Consider the following 18,368-nt stretch of genomic DNA (forward strand, 5'->3'; position numbering starts at 1 on the left):
GATTGTAGAGTCTCCCTCCTTGGAGATATTCAGAAGTTGTCTGTACGTGGACCTGGGCAACTTGCTCCAGGCAGCCCTGCTTGAGCAGGGAGGGTTGAACCAGACAATCTCCTTAGGTCCATTCCAGCCTCAACTATTCTGTGATTCAGTGCTGGTTAATCAGTGAACCTGAAACAATCTATCAAACACAACTGTAAGTCTGATGACAGGATTTTACCTTTGGGCATTGGATACTGGTTTAACACACTATTTCCATTTCTTTGTTAGCATTTTCTGAAATTCATAACGTTACACCTAAAAAAGAAAAGAATGGTGTTTTTAAGTGAAGCTGTTGCATGCTGTGGTATGTAGCACGTGTATGCTCATTTGTTTGCTTGCCATGTTTATAGAGTCACTAAATGGCTGAAAGTGTGCTGTCAAAGAAAAAGCTACAAACTAGGTGAGGTGATAGCCTGGAAATCGGAATGTATTCATATGGAGGACAAAAATGCCAGATACCTTTTTCTTGTGCCTTGCTACTGTGCTTGTTACATCTGCTAATGCAGAGAATTAATGCATCTGAACAGATAGAGACAAACTAATATTTTCCCTGAAGCCCATCTGCTTTTTTCCCCTTAACTGTCTTTAGATGCAGGAGGGAATTAGAGTTGATTTTAAGAGCAAGAAAAGAGGAGGTAGAGAAATTGATTGGCTAATAGAAGGAGGTTGGCAGCCTAAAGTAGAGGGATGTCAAGGGGTGAAAACAGACAACTTGACTAACTAGGAACAAATTAAGGATGGGAGTGAGTTGTGGAAAGATAAACCCAACCCACCGTGTGACTTTTTCCACTAGTTACAGCTGCTGATAGGGATAGTAGACACTGTATTGGGGTGAAAAGCCTCCTCAGAAGTCCTAGGACATGTTGCAAAAACTGTTGAATTTCCAAGTGCTCGGAATACTTTTTTTGGTGCCAAGTGAATGTGCTAGAGAAGGAGTCTTGAATCGTAGCAGATTTCCAGATACCTTATCCATTGTGGAGGAACTGGTTATTGTTTTTCTCCTATGGACAAACATGAAAGGCTGGTGGTGGGTTTTTTCCTCAGTGCATAAAGCTGACCAGCTAAGTGTCACATCAGGATTTAGGGATTAGTAAGAGAATTCTGAGACTGGGAGTTCAAGAGTGTATGTGTACATGCATGAATCAAGGAGGTATGCATACACAAAGTTGTGCACGTATATCCAACTCCATGAATGAACATTTGAAACCTTCAGTTGTGCCATTCTTGGTCATTGCAGCAATACCTTTTTTATGCATTTCCTTCCAAGAAATAATTCTGGGAGTGTTTGCTCCCTGAGAACACCAAATGTGGGTATTCCCCAATATACTGCTTTAATGGCAGAAGAATGAAACAGCAACACAGAAAAAGATGTATATTTTAATAAGTCATTAAATAAGTTTACCAGCAAATATAAACTTTTACATAAAAATAAAACCTTTAACTTTTAAGAAAATTTGAATGATACTAATCTGAATGAAAATATTTGGAATGTTAGTGTAATAGCTTAATAAACTGACTCCCAAATTGTTTAGCTAACTCAAAAGGACATGCACATTCTCTCACGCGCTTGAAAATGGGAGTAAAAAATGTGGTGGAATCTAGCAACTCACAACATCATTTAACAGAAAAGAATATTTGTACCCAGAAGAAACTGTAGAGAATTTATGTCCCCAGACTGCAACTCGGAGCTGAAATTTGTCTTGAGAATGTGATGCTAATGTCCCTGCTCTTGCTGAAAATGTCAGACCTACAAATACAATCAAGACCTCAGAAGAATTTTGTCTCAATTCTGACGCATTCTTCCTCCTGTAAGATGTCAATGCTGTTGAAGAATATAAAGTGCAGAGATCATTCAAGATTGGAGAACTGGCACATTTTGAGTGACATGGAGAATCTTTTCTGAAAGGTAAAACTTCCTATAGCTGAGCATACCATAGCATACAGATTGCTCTATCTTCAAGGTCTGAAGCAAAATTAAGAAAGGGAGAACACAGTCAACAAAATTAAAACATGACTTACTTCTATAATATTTTTTCATTATCTGCTTAGCTTAATTTTGTATATTTAGATTAATACACATATTAGTGATATCTCATACTTTAATTTTCTATCCCTGCATCCACCTGAACAACTAGTACACCATCTGGTCAGAATACAGAGGAACAAAGTGTGGAGGTACTAACTGTCTGGGCATATTAAGCTTGGATGGTAGTGAAAAAAAAAGATAACCAGAAATTATGTTTAAAGCAAGTCTTCCCTTCTAGTTTCAAATGCCTGATAGGAATTGCGTGACTTTTCTCAGAATGTGGGGAAGTGCCCTGAAGTTCATCTTTCTGCTGTGGAGCTTTACAAGAAAGTTACTGGTACAAAGCCACACTGGCTCTGGCAAAAGCGTTTATGGCTCATGATTAATGGCCTGCCTCTGATCATGTTTCCAGTGACAGTTATGATTAACAGATTGTGGCCTAACTCTTTCCATTTCTGAGACATTCCCTTCTGTAACCCATACAGCTCTGCTTTCTTCATTGACTCTCAGGGCTTTACAATGTCACAGTGTCTAATGAAAGATACAGCAAAAAAGATAGTAATGCAGACAGGCAGAGCATCATATTTAGTACCATTCTGGAGCAAAAATAAAACCAGAGAACACTGGACACTTTCAGCCATCAGACAGAAATGTTGCACGTTGTTCTGTAGGGTATTTGTGAAGGATCCTTGTCTGGCAGAACATTTAAGAATATGGGACCTTGCGCCTTGCTATGTGCAGAGATGGTTCCCATTCAGCAGTCTGGCTGATAGCCTCGGTTTCAAGCTCAATAGCTTCTAGACCGCTAGACTGACACCTAAAACAGATGAATATGTGATTTACAGAAACATAATAAATAGAAGCTGTAAATGAGTTCATAGTAAATGTCCGGTTATCTTAGGGTTTGGAGAGAGAATGAGGTGGGGCTCAAGACCCTTGGTGTGCGAGGAAACAGGACTGTCTGTGAAGAATACATTTCCTTCCTGCTACAAGGGAAGACAGACTCTCATGTCAGCGTGAGGATCCTTTCAATACAGAATAAAACCTGGACTGCTGAGACCTAGTCTTGGAACAAAATAGAGAAATGCAATGCAAAGATTGAATTATGTTCCTAGTACAAGATGATTCTTCCAGTCCAGGGTTGGGCAGCCTTGGATCCTTCAGCTCTGTGATGACAGAGATACTCGCACTTGACAGAAGCTTCATCTCATCCTTCCCCCAGCTCCACCTTTCTTATAAATGGTGATTGACAAGAAAGGTTTATACACTTCAATGATCTTAGGAGACAAAGCTACCAATAAAACATTTAAAAAAAGATGATATGGCAGGAAAAAGTGGTAAGCTGGTGCCATGGCAGTCTCTCAGAGCACAAAGAAGAGGGAGAAGTGGATCCCAGGCCAAGACAGGAGAAAGAGGTTTTGTCTTACTGATGGATGGACTACGTTGTTGCAGGAACTAAACCGTCCAAGGAAGTTTAGCTTAAGTCCAGCATGAAACCTAACTTTCTGTCAGCGGCTTGAATGTAGTTAAAGGGATGATTATAAAGAGTGAAGCCTGGAGACTTCAGGAACAGTAGAACTGAATGAGAAGTAATAACTTACTCTGGTTGGTAGATAAGCTACTTCTGTTCTTCTTCAGTATCACAAACCCCAGAAGAAGTGTGATCAGTATTATCACAGCTATAAGTGGGCCAAAGACATTTATCTTCACTTGCTCCATTTCTTCCCCCTGTAACTCTGCATAAGAAAACAGAGGAGATACACACAGCAAAGATTTAATTTGGTGACGATTAGCTTAAACAATCTATCCCAAAGTTATGTGAATTAGAAGTTTAGGGAAATGTCCTCAGCATCCTTTGCTTTTACAGTGCTTTAATAGTGTCAATAAATCACTATCCACGTTGCTTTATTTCCATTTCCAATACCTGGAGCAACTACCGAATCTTGATGGCCACTTCAACAACAGTAAGGCAAAGTACTCTTTCTGAAGTTCAGGTAACATGTAAGAGATCAGCAACTTGATTAATACAAGAGTCTATGAGGCTGCTACTGCCTACTGCTACTCTTTGCTACTGTGCAAGTTTGAAGAACCTGGGATATGTTACTACTTGGTATCTGTTGGAAGTGATGGTCAAAGCCTAATGAAATGCCATAAGGGATGTGAAAGTAGCAGGGAATGCAAAGGAGTTTCCCTCTATTCTGGTTATTGTGCTTTTGAGGGTTTGGTTGCTAGGATTAGCAACTGATAGAGCTTCAGTTACTGCCAGACAAAGCTTTTGTTTATGTGGAGTTCCTAGTTTCTTACCCACCATCGCTGCTTTTCAGGTGTCTATTTTCATGAAGCGAGAGAGGAGAGAAGAAGAATTGAATAGGGAAGAGGAGGATGCAGCACTATAGCTAATATGGCTAATATAGCCATGCTAACACTCAAGAGCGATATGCAGAGCTGTGCAAACCTGACAAACTTCTGTATGTATTTTAATAGTATTTAAAAATCCTAGAATGTAAGGACATCAGAGGCAGTTTCCCATATCTAGCATTGAAGACTTAACCCTTTAGCTAAATTTATATGAAGAAAACTGCACTGGGGAACTTTTTTCAAAATGAGGGGCAAGCTTCTTTTACATCTGCAGTAGTAAGGTGCATGCGTGTACTACCCTGGTAGGCTTTCCTGTGATGCTACTATTCCTTCTTGGTTCCCTGTTCCTGTCAATTCAAGCACAGCTTCAACATTGTCTAAAGGAGACATGTGCAAGCCGTGTGGGAATTGTCTTTATTTTGATGCGTTTGTGCCAAATTTTAAGAACAAAAATATGTCAAAAGATGTTTTGCTGTCCCAGGAGATAAATAAAATACGGTTTTAGTTTAAAGAAAGGATCAGTCATGTGGAACCCTGAGATAATCCAGCAGTAAGGTCTTATTAGAACTCGAGTCCCCAGCTGCTTCTTGCAAGAGGTGTCTGAAAAGAGACACAATCCCAGAGAAAAAAAAATCCCCAAATAATCATTTTGGAATGTGCACTTCATTCTGCCAAATGTTACAAAAACCACCAGGAATGCTTCTAAGACTAATCAAAGTTTCATGGCCTTTACACTTAAACTCAGCACAGTCTATCTGGCAGTTTGTCAGCCAAATCTGGTCCAAGGGCCTCCTCTGTTTACCCTTCTGCCCCTCTCTAGGCAATGATTAAGAATAGCAGCTCAAGCACCTAAACATCAGAAAAAAACTTTTTTACTGTCAGGGTGGTCAAACACTGGAACAGTTTGCTGAGGGAGGTTGGGGAGTCTCCATCCAGGGACATATTTAAAACTCAACTGCGTAAGGCCCTGCGCTACCTGTTGACCCTGCTTTGAGCAGAGTGGTTGGACTAGATGATCTCCAGATGCCTCTTCCAAGCTCAGCAGTTGGAACAGATTCTGTGAAGTGGCAACCTCTTTTAATGTCAGCTAAATGTCACCTCCAGAGACTGGTTGCCACCTAATCCAGACATCCAGGTTGCTTTGTTGCTACTGCAGCAGCATCTAGGGAGGGGATGAACAGCGCTGTGTTCTAGATTGCATAGCAGTAGCTGTCCTTCTCTGTTCCCTCTCCTTGCTGTAATAAGGCTTCCCCTTTAGAAAGGAGAGGGAATTTTGTGTCCGTGGCTGTTGGTGAACAGGATGGAGAACATACCCTGCCTTCTGTGCTGCTATCTGTGATCAGCTGTACCGCCATGTGCCTTGCTCCTACCCATGCAAAAATCAGAACAGGCAAATGGAGACTCACCTATGCCTAGTGGCACTGAGACAAGGCTCCCCAGCTGCTCTCCAAGGTGAAGCAAGCAGCTAATATTAGTGAGGGTGTTTGTAGGAACTGGGATGTTCAGTTTGCTAGTAACATTGTATAGCTTCGTTACAGCATCCTGTGAGACATCTGTGTGACCTGTAAGCTCGTGTGTTGTGTTTTCATGTGAAATTAGCCAAGTCATCTGCTTGGGCTCTGGATAACCTCCGCTGGAAGAACAGGAAAGATTCAAGTATTTGTTGGGCCATCGTGCAGCCATTCGTTCCTCAGTGTGCAGCAATGCTATCTCAGGTTGACTATAGTTGGCTGAAAACAGACCAAAGAGAAAGCATCATGAGTCAGACATACCACGTCTCGTGACAGTTCCTGCCAATTATTTGTGATTTTTCAGGCAGAAGCAAGTCTAAACAATTTTCCCAGGAAAACAATGATAATCCCAAGAAGGGTTTGTTAACGTTTTTGATGTACATGCAGACTTGCTGCTCCTTGTCCTCAGGGTGTTTCAAGGACGTAAGTCTGATCAGCCAGACAATGGGCCTCTGTCACTCCCACCTCTTTTAGATCCATTGACACCTCAGAATAATCAAACCTGGCCTGCTTGCAGGTCATTGCTTACACACAAAATGGGAATGGGACACAGTGCTACCTACTCTGGACCTCCTGATTAGGTAAGGGGAAAACCACAAACTTCTAACGGCGAAATGTAGAGAAAGAAATCTGAGGGACTTCAGATTGGGTACGTTGGAGGTCCAGTGCTGTCATAGGTAGAAATATCCTTGGTGGGTGTCAATATTATGAGTAATCATTTTGCAGCATATAAAGTAATTCACTCAGCTTGATAGTAGGCTTCCCTTAGCTCGGCTTTTTATGTGGAAGTACAAGTTCTTTTACTTTGTGTCATTGGATACTCATCCCATTCAATGAAAAACATAACTGTTGCTTCAAAAAGTCAAATTTCAAAGGCAATAAACAGTTAGTGAAACAGGATTGTAAAGAATTATTTAAACATAAAATATGAACGATAAATGGAAGCTTTTAACAAATACTCACTATTAAACAATCTCCAAAATATTATCAACCAGGATTTGCTTGAAAAAAAAGAGCAACAAAACCCAAGAAACAGACTCAAGACTTCATTGAAAATAATTCATTATTTCAGTGCAGACAGGACTAAAGACTATATGGAAAAATATTTGGAGAAGGAGAAAAGGATTCTTGGAAAAATATGAGCCTAAGACCATCTGACTCTTCTGCACACACACTTGATGTGCTGGATCCAGGCTCTAATCCTTGCTCCAGTGAATTCTTAAAGTGGATGGATGAAGAAATGTGATGTTGCTTTTATTTGCTGTATGCCAACACACAGAGAGAAGGATTTAACTTAGTCACCGAAATCCCCGAGAGAGTCCTTGGCTGTGAATCCAAAATGGAAAAGCCCCACCTTTTTTACACCCCAAAATTTAGTTAAGTTTTCCCTCAGGAAAGCTTAAGCTTCCTCTTCCTCCTCAAGGTCTGACTTGCTTAGCTGACTGCTTACTCCAGTTTCTGGTCTGGAGTATTTTTTCTCTCCTTGGCATTTTATAGGGAGGGCAGGAATGTAATCCATGGCTGTGAAACTTGCCAAATCATCAAGTGATTTAAGAGTTTCAATCTCTGACAGTAAACAAGTGGAAATAGTGGAATATACCCTGATCGAAGCACTTCTGTTTTTATGGCTTCTGGAACCTCAATTTACTGCAAAGTGATGTTGGTTGCATGCAGGGTGTGGGCTACGTATATGTGAGATTTGGATTGTTAACAGAAAAACTTGTTTCAGGAAGTCTTTTCTATTTAAAGATAACCTGTCTTCCAAAAAGGCTATGAGACTAGATTTAAACACCTCAAGAGGCAGCAGATCTATCAAGCCCTTGATATTTTTCTCGATGGCTTAATCACCTTACCTGGTTTTGTTATGTTTTCTAAAGTGACAATGATGTGCCTTACTTCTCACTTGTTTCCAGCCACTGACTGTTTTTATATTTTCAATGAAATAATTAGCCTTTTTTTTTTTTTTTTAATATCCAGTATTTTATGTGTATTTCAGGTTCACACACTGAAAACAAGACTCTTCTTGGTCTTCTTATAAGGTAATCAGATTGATCTTTTAATGTCTCCAGGTGGCCTGTATTTTTCCAGCCTTCAGATAACTCTAGTGGGGCTTTTCTTCACACTTTAAAGTTTTTCAACATCCCCTTTAAAATGAGGACACAAATTGTTAAATCTCTATTCTGATACCAGTTTCACTCCCAACTCTCTGAATAGCATGTATTTTGAAATAGCTTTCCTAGTCTCACTTACTTCCCTTATTGATCCATACAAAGGAAGCAGTAAATCTGTGCTACAGCAGCAGAATCTCCAGTTAAGCTGCATGTCGTCACAATCCCTACCTTGTTCTTAAAACAAGAGCCAAAGTTTTCCAATGTGAAACCCTCCATTCTTTCTGGAGAATGAGCTGTGTTCGTTGTTCTTAATAGAAATCATCCCGGTTGTACACAATACATGAAATATAAATATTTCTATCTATATTTTTTCGTAATGTAATACATATAAATAACACATGTAAACTGTATTAGAAGGTACTTCAGTATTTCTGAACAGGCTGGACGCCAAGTGATCTAGATAGCTTTGTATGACTGCCTTGTCATTCTTGTACAGCACTCAATCTTTCTTATGTCCACTTTTAAGTGTGACGCACCATACCACAAAAAACCCTCCACATATGATATGAGATTCTAATTAAGAAACAGTAGGTAAGCACAAGGACATTTCAACGTTTGTATTTTTCTTCTAATTATTTTAAAGTTTTTTTAAAAATATGATTTCATACTGCACTTTCCTTTGGGAGCTTATTGAACAGAGAGTCATTTGGAAGGAATACAGCAGCAAATAGTTTAAAACAGTTAAAACTTAGAAGGTATGGGAGAGTTTTAGTGCCTAAGTATGAGACTTTTATAACATGTTGCTGAGATGTTGGCTAAGCCGATAACTGATTTAACTGCTTGAACTAGCTGAAGTGTCGATGCTAAGCAGCTCTTAAATTGCAGGCCTTGATACTGAGTGCACATTATGAGTTTCTGAGTTCTAAAGCTTTGCTGAAAATACTTGTCAAGTAGATTCTTGGAGAATCAAAATTAACAATTGAGGTTTTCTATCTGGATCGAGGTAACACTTGCTGGTAGCACAAAGCTAAACAGGCTCAGATGTCCTGGTACTGCATTTTTGACTCCTGTTACACATGGCTTGTTCTCTTTTGAAGCAGTATGCTGAAGACTGAAAACACCAGTGGAAGTGAGAAGCTGTTATTATTAATGACTAGCACTATCATAGTGAAAGAGAGAACGCAGGCGTACAGATAAGGGTTACTAACAGAACAGTTTAAAATAGAAAAACATTTGGAAAATATATTAGGAATTACTAAAAATATTAGAAAACATTAGGAAAAGATTACTTCCTCACTTCCATTCCCATGCAAGAAATCAGGTTGAATCTCATCAACGCATGCATTTTTTCTTCAAAGATATTTTCAGTCTTCCTTTAACTGAACATATGAATTTCTACTCCTCCACATAGGAGCTGTTCTTTTCTTTATTTTCCCTACGATTTATATGATCATAAAATAGCTGCGTGTTTGCAGAAATCTTGTTATGTTTCAATTGTAATTTACCACCAACGATGATAACTACTGCTACTTTTAATAGAAGGTAGTGCATCAGATGCAAATGAAGACGTGTGTTTGCCAGAGTGCTAAAAGCCATAAAACTTTCAGGAGGCAAGAGGAAGGAGACAGAACGGTTTTCACGATGAAGTGTGACAGGGTGGGAATCAGGAATGATACAATGTCGAGCAAATTAATGCCTCACTTTCTACTTTTTCTGACTGCTTCCACCTGAGCACTTTTCATTCAGAGCTGAGGATTTTTCTATTGAGAATACTCTTATCCATCTTTAGAAATTCTGCTCCAGTGCAGGTACGTCTTCAGTGGCTTGGGGGCAGTACCACACATTTCTGGACTGAACAAAGGGACAGAGAACGCCCCCAAAAAACCCAGGACAGATAACAATTAGAAGAGATTACTTACCAATGATGTGCAGTAAGCACTCAGATCTGTGTATGACCTTTGGAGATCCTTTAACTCTGTGCTGTATAATACATGTGTACTGTCCCTCATCCACAATTCCTGCATTTAACAATTGCAAGGTCCATTTGTCCATATCCATCTTGGTGCGATTTATATACTTAGGACTAAGGTTATCATGTTTTTCTTGGCCATGGTATACTTCATGCACCACTTCATCAGTGCCTTTTTGCCAAAAAACCCTTAAATCCTTTATGTCAGTTTTCTGAGAGTTTGGAAAAAAGCAGGATAGGTATGCAGTGTGATTGAGAAATGACTTCATCTGATGCACACTGGCAGCAATACCTTAGACAGAGAGAAGAAATTAAGATTTCTATCAGCTACAAAAGAACACCAAGTATTTGCACTCACAGAGGCAACATAATGACAGCAGCAATAAAAATGCCAGCATTTAGACACAAATTCTCCCACTAGGTATGACAGGACACATAGTTCTTCAAACTGACTCACTTAGTCATGTGGAGTTCAGGTCATAAAACCGTTTCTTATTTTTCTTCCTATATTTTACTTTCCAAGTAAGGCCTACCACACAGAGGTTGCGAGCATCTATGTATTAGAAAACCTATATACAGGCAAAAGGCCCAAACCATTCTTGTATGTAGTATCCTGAATGTAATGAGATTCTGCCACAAAGGGGATAGTTGCACAATTTCTTTTAAAAAAGTTGAGTTCATTCTCCTAATAAAATAACACAGCATTGCAGTTTTGAAGAAAATGTAAAGTGCGTACTGCGTGGTAAATGTTGGTGTCTAGGGAATATATGACCACAAGGTCAGAAACAGGTGAACACTTTCAGTCTCACTGAAGAATTAATTTAAAGTTTAATGACAAATTAAATGTCAGATTTAACTGTTCTGTAATTAATCTAGAGTTTAATGACAGATTAAATGTCAGATTTAACTGTTCTGTTGCTGATCTTGTTAACAGAAATAGTCAATAAACACAATTATGCCTTCATGCAAAGAAAGCGTGAACTGTATAACACAAGGGATGATTTTTCTCCCACTTTCATCAGTGCATGTATGCATCATTATGGGTGGCGATGGGCTGGGAGGACAGGCTTTTCTTGGAATGAGAAATGCAGTCCTCTGTCCCAGAAGATACAAACACCTCTGCTGTGTTCAAAAGGAGGAGAAGATTTACAGTCTTTCTCCTGGTACAAAGTTTTGACTGATTCTTCAGAGCACCAGACTGCAAAATGATCTCCGTGGCTTCCTAAAACTGCAGTTGTCCCATATCAAACGGTCAGTTTTCAGTTTAATACTGCTCTCCTCTATGATATACAGAGGTGATATACACACATTTTAAAGATAGATTTAAATTGAAAATTTAAGAGCAACATAAAGTAAGTGTAATCATAGAATCATAGAATTGCTGAGGTTGGAAGGGACCTTTAAGACCATCGAGTCCAACCTTTAACCTACCCTGACAAGAGCCACTTCTAAACCATGTCCCTAAGTGCCCCATCTACCCTTTTTTTAAACACCTCCAGGGATGGTGAATCCACCACCATCTTTACATCTTTACATCTTTAATGTAAAGATATAAAGTTGAAGAGAGAAAGTACTCACTATATATTTTATAGAGTCCCTGCACACAATTTAAATACATGTCACATAGGCTATATGACCTTGATTGTGCAATGGAAATGATTAATTACTACTAAGGAATGAGCTTCTTAGTGGATAAGAAAGTATCACATAGCAGGACACAATCAGAACAGTTTTTACAATTAAAAAAGGCGTTTTACCTGGGAGAAGTATCATAGCATAAAGGAAGAATATGCAGACCTCCATGACACTGTTAAGAATGAAGAATATAAGAAATATGTTAGAGGTTGAAAACACTCCAGTACCTTCTCCAGTACTCCCAAAGAAGTGGTAAAACAAGAAGTTTTAGCAAGAGAGAGACTATTGAAAAAGTTAATCTCACCTTTTCTCGTGGACTGGTGCAAGGACTTCCGTGTGCTTGGCAGCCTTTAGCAACAAGAAGCATGCCACGACAGATCTCTGGTTTACAGAGAAGGTGATATGGCACAAGATTACTGCAGACAGGGTAGGCCATAGGAGAAACACAGAGCCACCAGGGTGCAATAGACAGAACGAGCAGCCAAGACACCTGATGCGGAGGAACGAGGAATGGGGAGCATGCTTAGCCTGACAGTGTGGGGAAGAAGATGGGGGAATTGAAAGTAGAGGGGGAGGAAAGGGTGACACAGAAGGAGGTGGGGGAGACGGCATGATGATGTCAGGTACCAGAAGTGATGAAGTGTGTGACCTTCAGTTTTGTAACAGGAACCTATCCTTCACGACAGTAAAAGGTAACTGAGAGAAATCCTATGTTGTTTAAAGAGTTGAGACTAAACAACACATAATTCGTGACCAAAAAAAAACCTGGTATGCGTTTAAAAAAAAAAAAGAAAAAACCCTATGACTCATCTCATAAGCAAACCACTTCTCTATGGCTGCTTGGGTTCATGTGGTATAAGGGCCCATAATCCTGGTAAACAGCCAAATGTCATTCCCATGCACCAGTGAGAGAATGGCACCTGCATCTGACTGGCCTGTGACTGCTGGTTTGCATTTTAGCAGTGCCTTTGTGTTTTTCCTATGCCTTTTCCATATATTTGGGAGAAGACTCCACCCCTGCCAAGGTCCTTCACTGTCCTTTAAACAGCTCCAAAGAATCCTCTTGCTGGAGCAAATGTAAAAGCTCTCATACTACTTAAAACCAGTGAGATTGCTGTCTGCTGTCCTGACTGGTAATACAGCTTCCTGATGGTTTCCCATTTTTTATCATGTTTTATTTTAAGCTGGTACACTTTGGGCTTTACCTTTACCCCAGGTTTCTGGGAGCAAGAGTCTCCTCCGTTTAATACAGAATTCCCCTCAGTCTGCTGACATGTTTTTTGTGTATGTATTGTAATGTACAGAACTGTGAATGATATTTTTTCCAGACCAGATTCATCCTGCCTTTTTTTTGGAAAGGGGAGAAAGAAGCCCAAATGTCTCAGAGGATATAGATAATTTTCTTTGTGATTCACCTCTTGTAGCAGAAGAGGAGGGAGGGCTTGTGCAGAATCCAGTGTTGTAGACAGAAGTCACTGTCTTTCTGCTCCAGCCACCCTAATACAGAGTGAACTTTTATCAAAGGTTTTTCCTCCTAGGCTGGGCCCCACTGAATTAAACCACACAACTGATTGCCTAAAGAAAATTGCCTGTGCCAAGCCACTGAAAACAACAGAAACTCCTTCTGTTTCATATTTCCCTCCTGTGAATAAGAATTTTTTGCTTCCAGTTAAGTTAAAAAAAAAAAGGATAACCCTATTTTTTGGTTCCAGTGCAGGTGTGTAAGAGGAGAAATTAAGACAATTTAGCAACTGGAAACATAAGTGAAGCAGAGAGAGTGTACTGCTATAGCTAGGCATGTTTTGCATTGACTGTCTCATAGCAGCAAAGACCAAAACCGGAACTGAAAATAAGAATGTGAGAGAAAAATAAAACCCAGGCAAAAATACCAGATACCACTGCTTGCCTTTCTTTGTGGGTTGGATTTGGAGCTGTGAGGACAGAAGTCTCAAAGATCCTACATGGTTTCCAGGCAGCTCTCTTCCAGGAGAAGGCACGTTGCTGGCGATGGCTGCGTGAAGAAGGATCCTGTGACTCTGCAGAGGGGTGTACACCCACATTTCCTGCAGAGGGAGGGCACTGAGCGTGACAAGTTGCTTCTCTTACATGAGCTGCTTTATAGAGAGCTGCTGAATCATGAATCGGGCCACTAAAACTTCAGTGCTGCAAGCAGCTTCTCTTCCCCTTTTTTACAACATGGCTCTAACCGGCAAATGCAAATCCACAGAGACAATGTCCAGAAGACTGAGTGGAGGAAGGAGAATTACACAGTCTCTGTGTTGGCTACTTACACCATTTCTTTGGCATATTCAACACAAAATCTGTGTTCAATTCTCTTTTGTATCTGCAGGCCATTGAAAGTCTGGTTATGTCCCAGAATTGTTTAGCAGTCAAAGGGGACTAGGTAAGAGAGGAAAGATAGGCTTTGCTTCAGGGTATGGCCCGCTGCTGGCAAATGGTGCAGACCAAACTGCCCTCTCCATGGCCACGGCCCAGTGCACGAGCACTCTGCTCCACCTCAGAGCGTTGTAGTTTGTGTATGGACGTGCAGTTTTTCTGTTCACATGCTGGCTACATCCAGCTGCGGAAGGGGCGTGATGCCAGTGATAACGGATGAGATGGGAGTGGTTTGAAGACCCAGGGCTTAAAAATTATCTTTGACATCCAGAATTATGTGAGGTCAGTCCATGGGGAGGTAACCATTTTCCCTTGCTAAATAAGGCTAGCACTATGTGTCTTTCTTGCCTTTTGAGGCTCTGCCAGCCATTCCTGGAGACGTCCCCATGACTCACAACTGTGTGGATGTCAGAGGTGAAAAATGGAGAAGTATATTAATTGAAATTATGTCAGTATGCAGTCAGTAGTCACACTCAACGCTTTATTTACTATTTCTGTAGTCCAAACGCTGAAAGGAGAAGAAACCATATCAGCACATGCACTTTACTGTCCCTAATCATGACTGCTTTGGTTTGGCAGAAACCAGTCTAAGAAAAGTCATGAGGCAGTTCCCACTTGGCTGAGTACAACGGGATTTCTTCCCTGAAGAACTCAAAGATCAATGTTCAGGAAAAAGAGACAACTTCACTCCCTTTACTTTTGAGGGTAACTGCCAGAAAGCCCTATGCAACTTATTTTGAGATTGGCTTGTGCTTTCTGTCTGTTGTTCCTCCAATTCCAGCATTTGAATCCAGCATGTGAAAACCCAATATACACAATGAAGCATGAAGGTCTTGGAGTAAACAAGAGATTTGTATCTGGTATGCTTGCCTGGGTTTTCATTTGCTGTCTTTTTTTCTGTTTTCATTTTCAGCTGTAATCATTATCTTTTGAAATCTGTCAAATCTGTTCTCTTTGACTCCTAATTTCCCTCACTGCCCTTCAGTTCCTTTCAAAATGTTCCTTTCTTACATGTTCTTACATGTAATTAATTTGTTTTCTTACATCAGGTACGTATCTTCTATGGGAAGACTCTCCTCCCCCACGTTTCATGATGAATTCAAAACAAAACTGGCCACTGAACAAGTAACCTACTCTTCTGACTTTTCTAGTGCAGGGAATTTTTCTAAAAATTTCCACCCCATGCAACAGTGAGTAGCTCCATGAGCATGCTGTGAGCCTCCTGGAGACAGGACATTTGTGACTAAGACTTTCCACCACTGACCTGAAAGCTATCCTAGAGACTTCTAAATGTAATTGTGCTAAAATGCATTTACCAGCCTTCTCCCATGTTGTAAACACAGGGTGATTTGAACAAGTGGTATCAAAGGAAATCACAAGAAAATTCCCTTAACGTGGCACGGTCAGAGAATTCTAGGATGCCCTCCATCCAAATACTAAGCCATACAACAAGGGACACAGTTTAAAACCATACCACTACCCAGGCAACTTGTGTTTCCTATCTGTTTCTCCAGTTAGAAAGTGGCACTATTTTAATCAATTGCTAAACTTTTTCTATTGCTCATTCATTTAGAACAATCTTTTGCTTCAAGTTACATTTAAAAATTTTGGGCTTGCTGTGTAATTATGTTGTTATTACATTAAAAAAACCCCTCTGTCTCCCTAATTTTTGATTTCTGAATGCATTTTGTATTCCTTCACACTATCCCCTCTTTCAGTAACATCCTTTTATTATATCTAAGATATTCAGGAGAACTATGACTTTCTGTATGATTCTAGGATCACTTTTCTCTAACACCCAGAAACTACTCTTTTAATAACAATTAAACAACACCAATTATTTAAATAATACCTTTGGTCCAAAGATCATGGAGCATTCCACTGCCTCTGCAAGCAGAATTCTTCATCCACAACTACAGGGCGGATATCTCTGAAAGACAGCACAGCGACTGCCTAATCACACACAGTCCCACAGCACAAATCACAGGACACGAGCACATACTCCACACAACTGAAACTGCGGGGGAAATTCGTAGGGGAAGAACGTCATCAACCAGAATGAGACATTCATTGGGATTAGCTGCGGTGTTTATTCTGAGTTCCACCTAAAGGGCAGGTCAGGTTGACATATTTTTCCATACTCTGAGATACACCTGGCCACAGAATTGGCAAGTCAGTTGAACCACTTCTGCATCACAGGTACCGCATCAGGTGACGCCTGTCCTCCTTTCCCAGCTCTTGCTCTTGCCTCAAGGTTAGTCAAGCAAACTCGTCTGCTGGGAAGTAGCAATTGCCAGATTCACTTCTCACCAGATCACACTAACCTAGTTGACTTTGCAATGAAAGAGAGAAGGAGCGTACCCCTGTTCCCACACAGGTAACCTTTTAGAGATGCCAGCTGATTAACAGGCCAGTCAGTTGTTGGAGTTTCCTCAAGAGTCATTGCACAGAAGAGGGAATTCAGATGCCCACTGTGAGGTCGTCCCTCTTCTGACCCTCCTACTTCTGCACAGGACACTTTGCCTGGAAATGGCAGCATGGCTACACTGATGGCAAGATACGCACTGTACACAAAACGATGAATCCGTAGTTGATTCCTAACCTATACCCAAACACGCCTAACAAGGATTAGCAGCTGTACAATAGATTATAAGTTTAGCCCTCAGGTATTACATTCGTTATTTTCAATAAGTGTCTTTCCAGACCAGCTGGGCATGTGACACAAACCCCATACTGCTTCTTAAACAGGAGGATCGCTGATCAGAGGCTACTTGTTCTTGCAATAAATTAATTTCAATTATTAAATGAAGATGTGATATTCAGAAGTGCAGTTAAATGAGCCAAACCCTCCCGCTCTCAGTTCTAGTGCGGAAATCACTCTGGGGACACATACTGATTTTCTCACAGTGCTTCTCATGGCACGTTAACTGATTTACAAAGCTAAAGGAAGAGGTTTTGCCTTTTGGTTTTGGGTACCTCCCATCAACCACCAGAATTACAGTAGCTGGGAAGAAAGGACTCGATTCTCCTATCTACTGGTGTAAATTAAGACTGCTACCCTTATAACATGCATAATCGGAAAATGCCCTGCAGATCCACTTTGGTCCTTTTGCCCAGTTTCTGATTATAAATGTCCTGCTCCAAGAATTCAAGAAATAATTGTGCTGATGCTCATTCTGTTATAGATTGGTCAGCTTGCTCCAGGGAGCAGGGGGTGCGTGTGAAGCTGCTACAATTAGCAGCTGTGACTCAAATGATATAGAGAGCAGCTGTGGAGTCACTTTACTAATAGCAATTACATTTTTGCAAATGTATGCTCCTACTTGTTTACAGAAGCATTTACCATGGCTTGCCTCAGTAACTGCTCAAATCATTATCAGATAAATAAAAAAGCAAAACCACTCAGTTGAAAACATTATTACAATACTAGGGAATACCTTATTTCTTTCTCCAGGATTCCTGTCTCAGAGGCAGCAAAATCCTCCAGTATGGATCTTGACAACAGAAATGTTCATTCTTTCCTCTGTCCTCAGTGCCTGTCCTCCACGCCTGTCCTCCACCATACGCAGAAAGCCCAGATCGCAGAAAATCAACCCTTTCCTATCACAAACACGTATGCGAATCTTACGGCAAGTGCTCTCTGTCCAAAAGAAGCTTCCTCTTTTTAAGTTGAAATTCCCCTTCTTTCAAAAGCACATTTAATTCTCTCACAAGAGTCAGAGTTATTCACAGTGTCCCTGAGCTGCCGTGTAGCTCTGGTCTTCAAGAAAACCTTTGCGTGGATTTTGCCTGAAGGAAATAACTCTTTCTGAATAAGGCTTAGTTTTCATGGCTGGCAAATTCCATTCACTTTTGTTTGCTTAAATAGGTCTTATATTAATAGAATGGGAAATAGATTTGCTGGCAAGGACTGAAGTTTCTCCAACGAGATTAGACAAAACTGTCTGTCCTTCCCCAATACTCTGCTGCTGAAAGTCACCAAGTTAATTTAAGATCTGATGACACAATAAAAATACAGCTGAATGGATTGTTATGTAAGAATGGTGGTATCAGGACTGATTCCATAACATTTATGGGAAATGAGAGAAATTTAAGACCATACCTTTACCACAGATGCCATGCTTGCTATGTTCTAATTGATTTTTCTATGACTGAGTAAAAAAGTTGTGCTTATGTGTTTGACTATTTGTATGTGTAATTCTTTGATAAATTCATAACTTCATTTTCCTGTACTGTCAATTTATTTACATGGAATTTGATTTCTCTTGTAACCTCATTTTGATTCTGCCAACTTAGTAAAACTTCCAACTTTATCATCCATT

General features: G+C 40.2%; 1 protein-coding gene across 3 annotated transcripts; it reads right to left on the reverse strand.

The window, feature by feature from the left end:
- Window positions 1-1,400: 1,400 nt before the first annotated feature.
- Window positions 1,401-17,687, reverse strand: CD86 (CD86 molecule). 3 transcript variants are annotated; one of them, XM_074572805.1, is made up of 7 exons: window positions 17,484-17,687; window positions 15,899-15,976; window positions 11,772-11,821; window positions 9,965-10,306; window positions 5,830-6,153; window positions 3,667-3,801; window positions 1,410-2,882 (listed from the first exon to the last, which is right to left on the reverse strand). In XM_074572805.1, exons 3-7 carry the CDS (start codon window positions 11,815-11,817, stop codon window positions 2,863-2,865), a joined length of 867 nt encoding a protein of 288 aa, XP_074428906.1. In that variant the 5' UTR covers window positions 11,818-11,821; window positions 15,899-15,976; window positions 17,484-17,687; the 3' UTR covers window positions 1,410-2,862. The 3 variants fall into 3 exon arrangements, with proteins under 3 accessions (XP_074428907.1, XP_074428906.1, XP_074428905.1); XM_074572806.1 differs by lacking the exons at window positions 15,899-15,976; window positions 17,484-17,687 and adding an exon at window positions 13,556-13,706 and having other exon boundaries at window positions 1,401-2,882; XM_074572804.1 differs by lacking the exons at window positions 15,899-15,976; window positions 17,484-17,687 and adding an exon at window positions 11,954-12,664.
- Window positions 17,688-18,368: the final 681 nt, after the last annotated feature.

The sequence above is a fragment of the Larus michahellis genome, chromosome 1, assembly GCF_964199755.1.
Source record: "Larus michahellis chromosome 1, bLarMic1.1, whole genome shotgun sequence".
NCBI lineage: Eukaryota > Metazoa > Chordata > Aves > Charadriiformes > Laridae > Larus > Larus michahellis.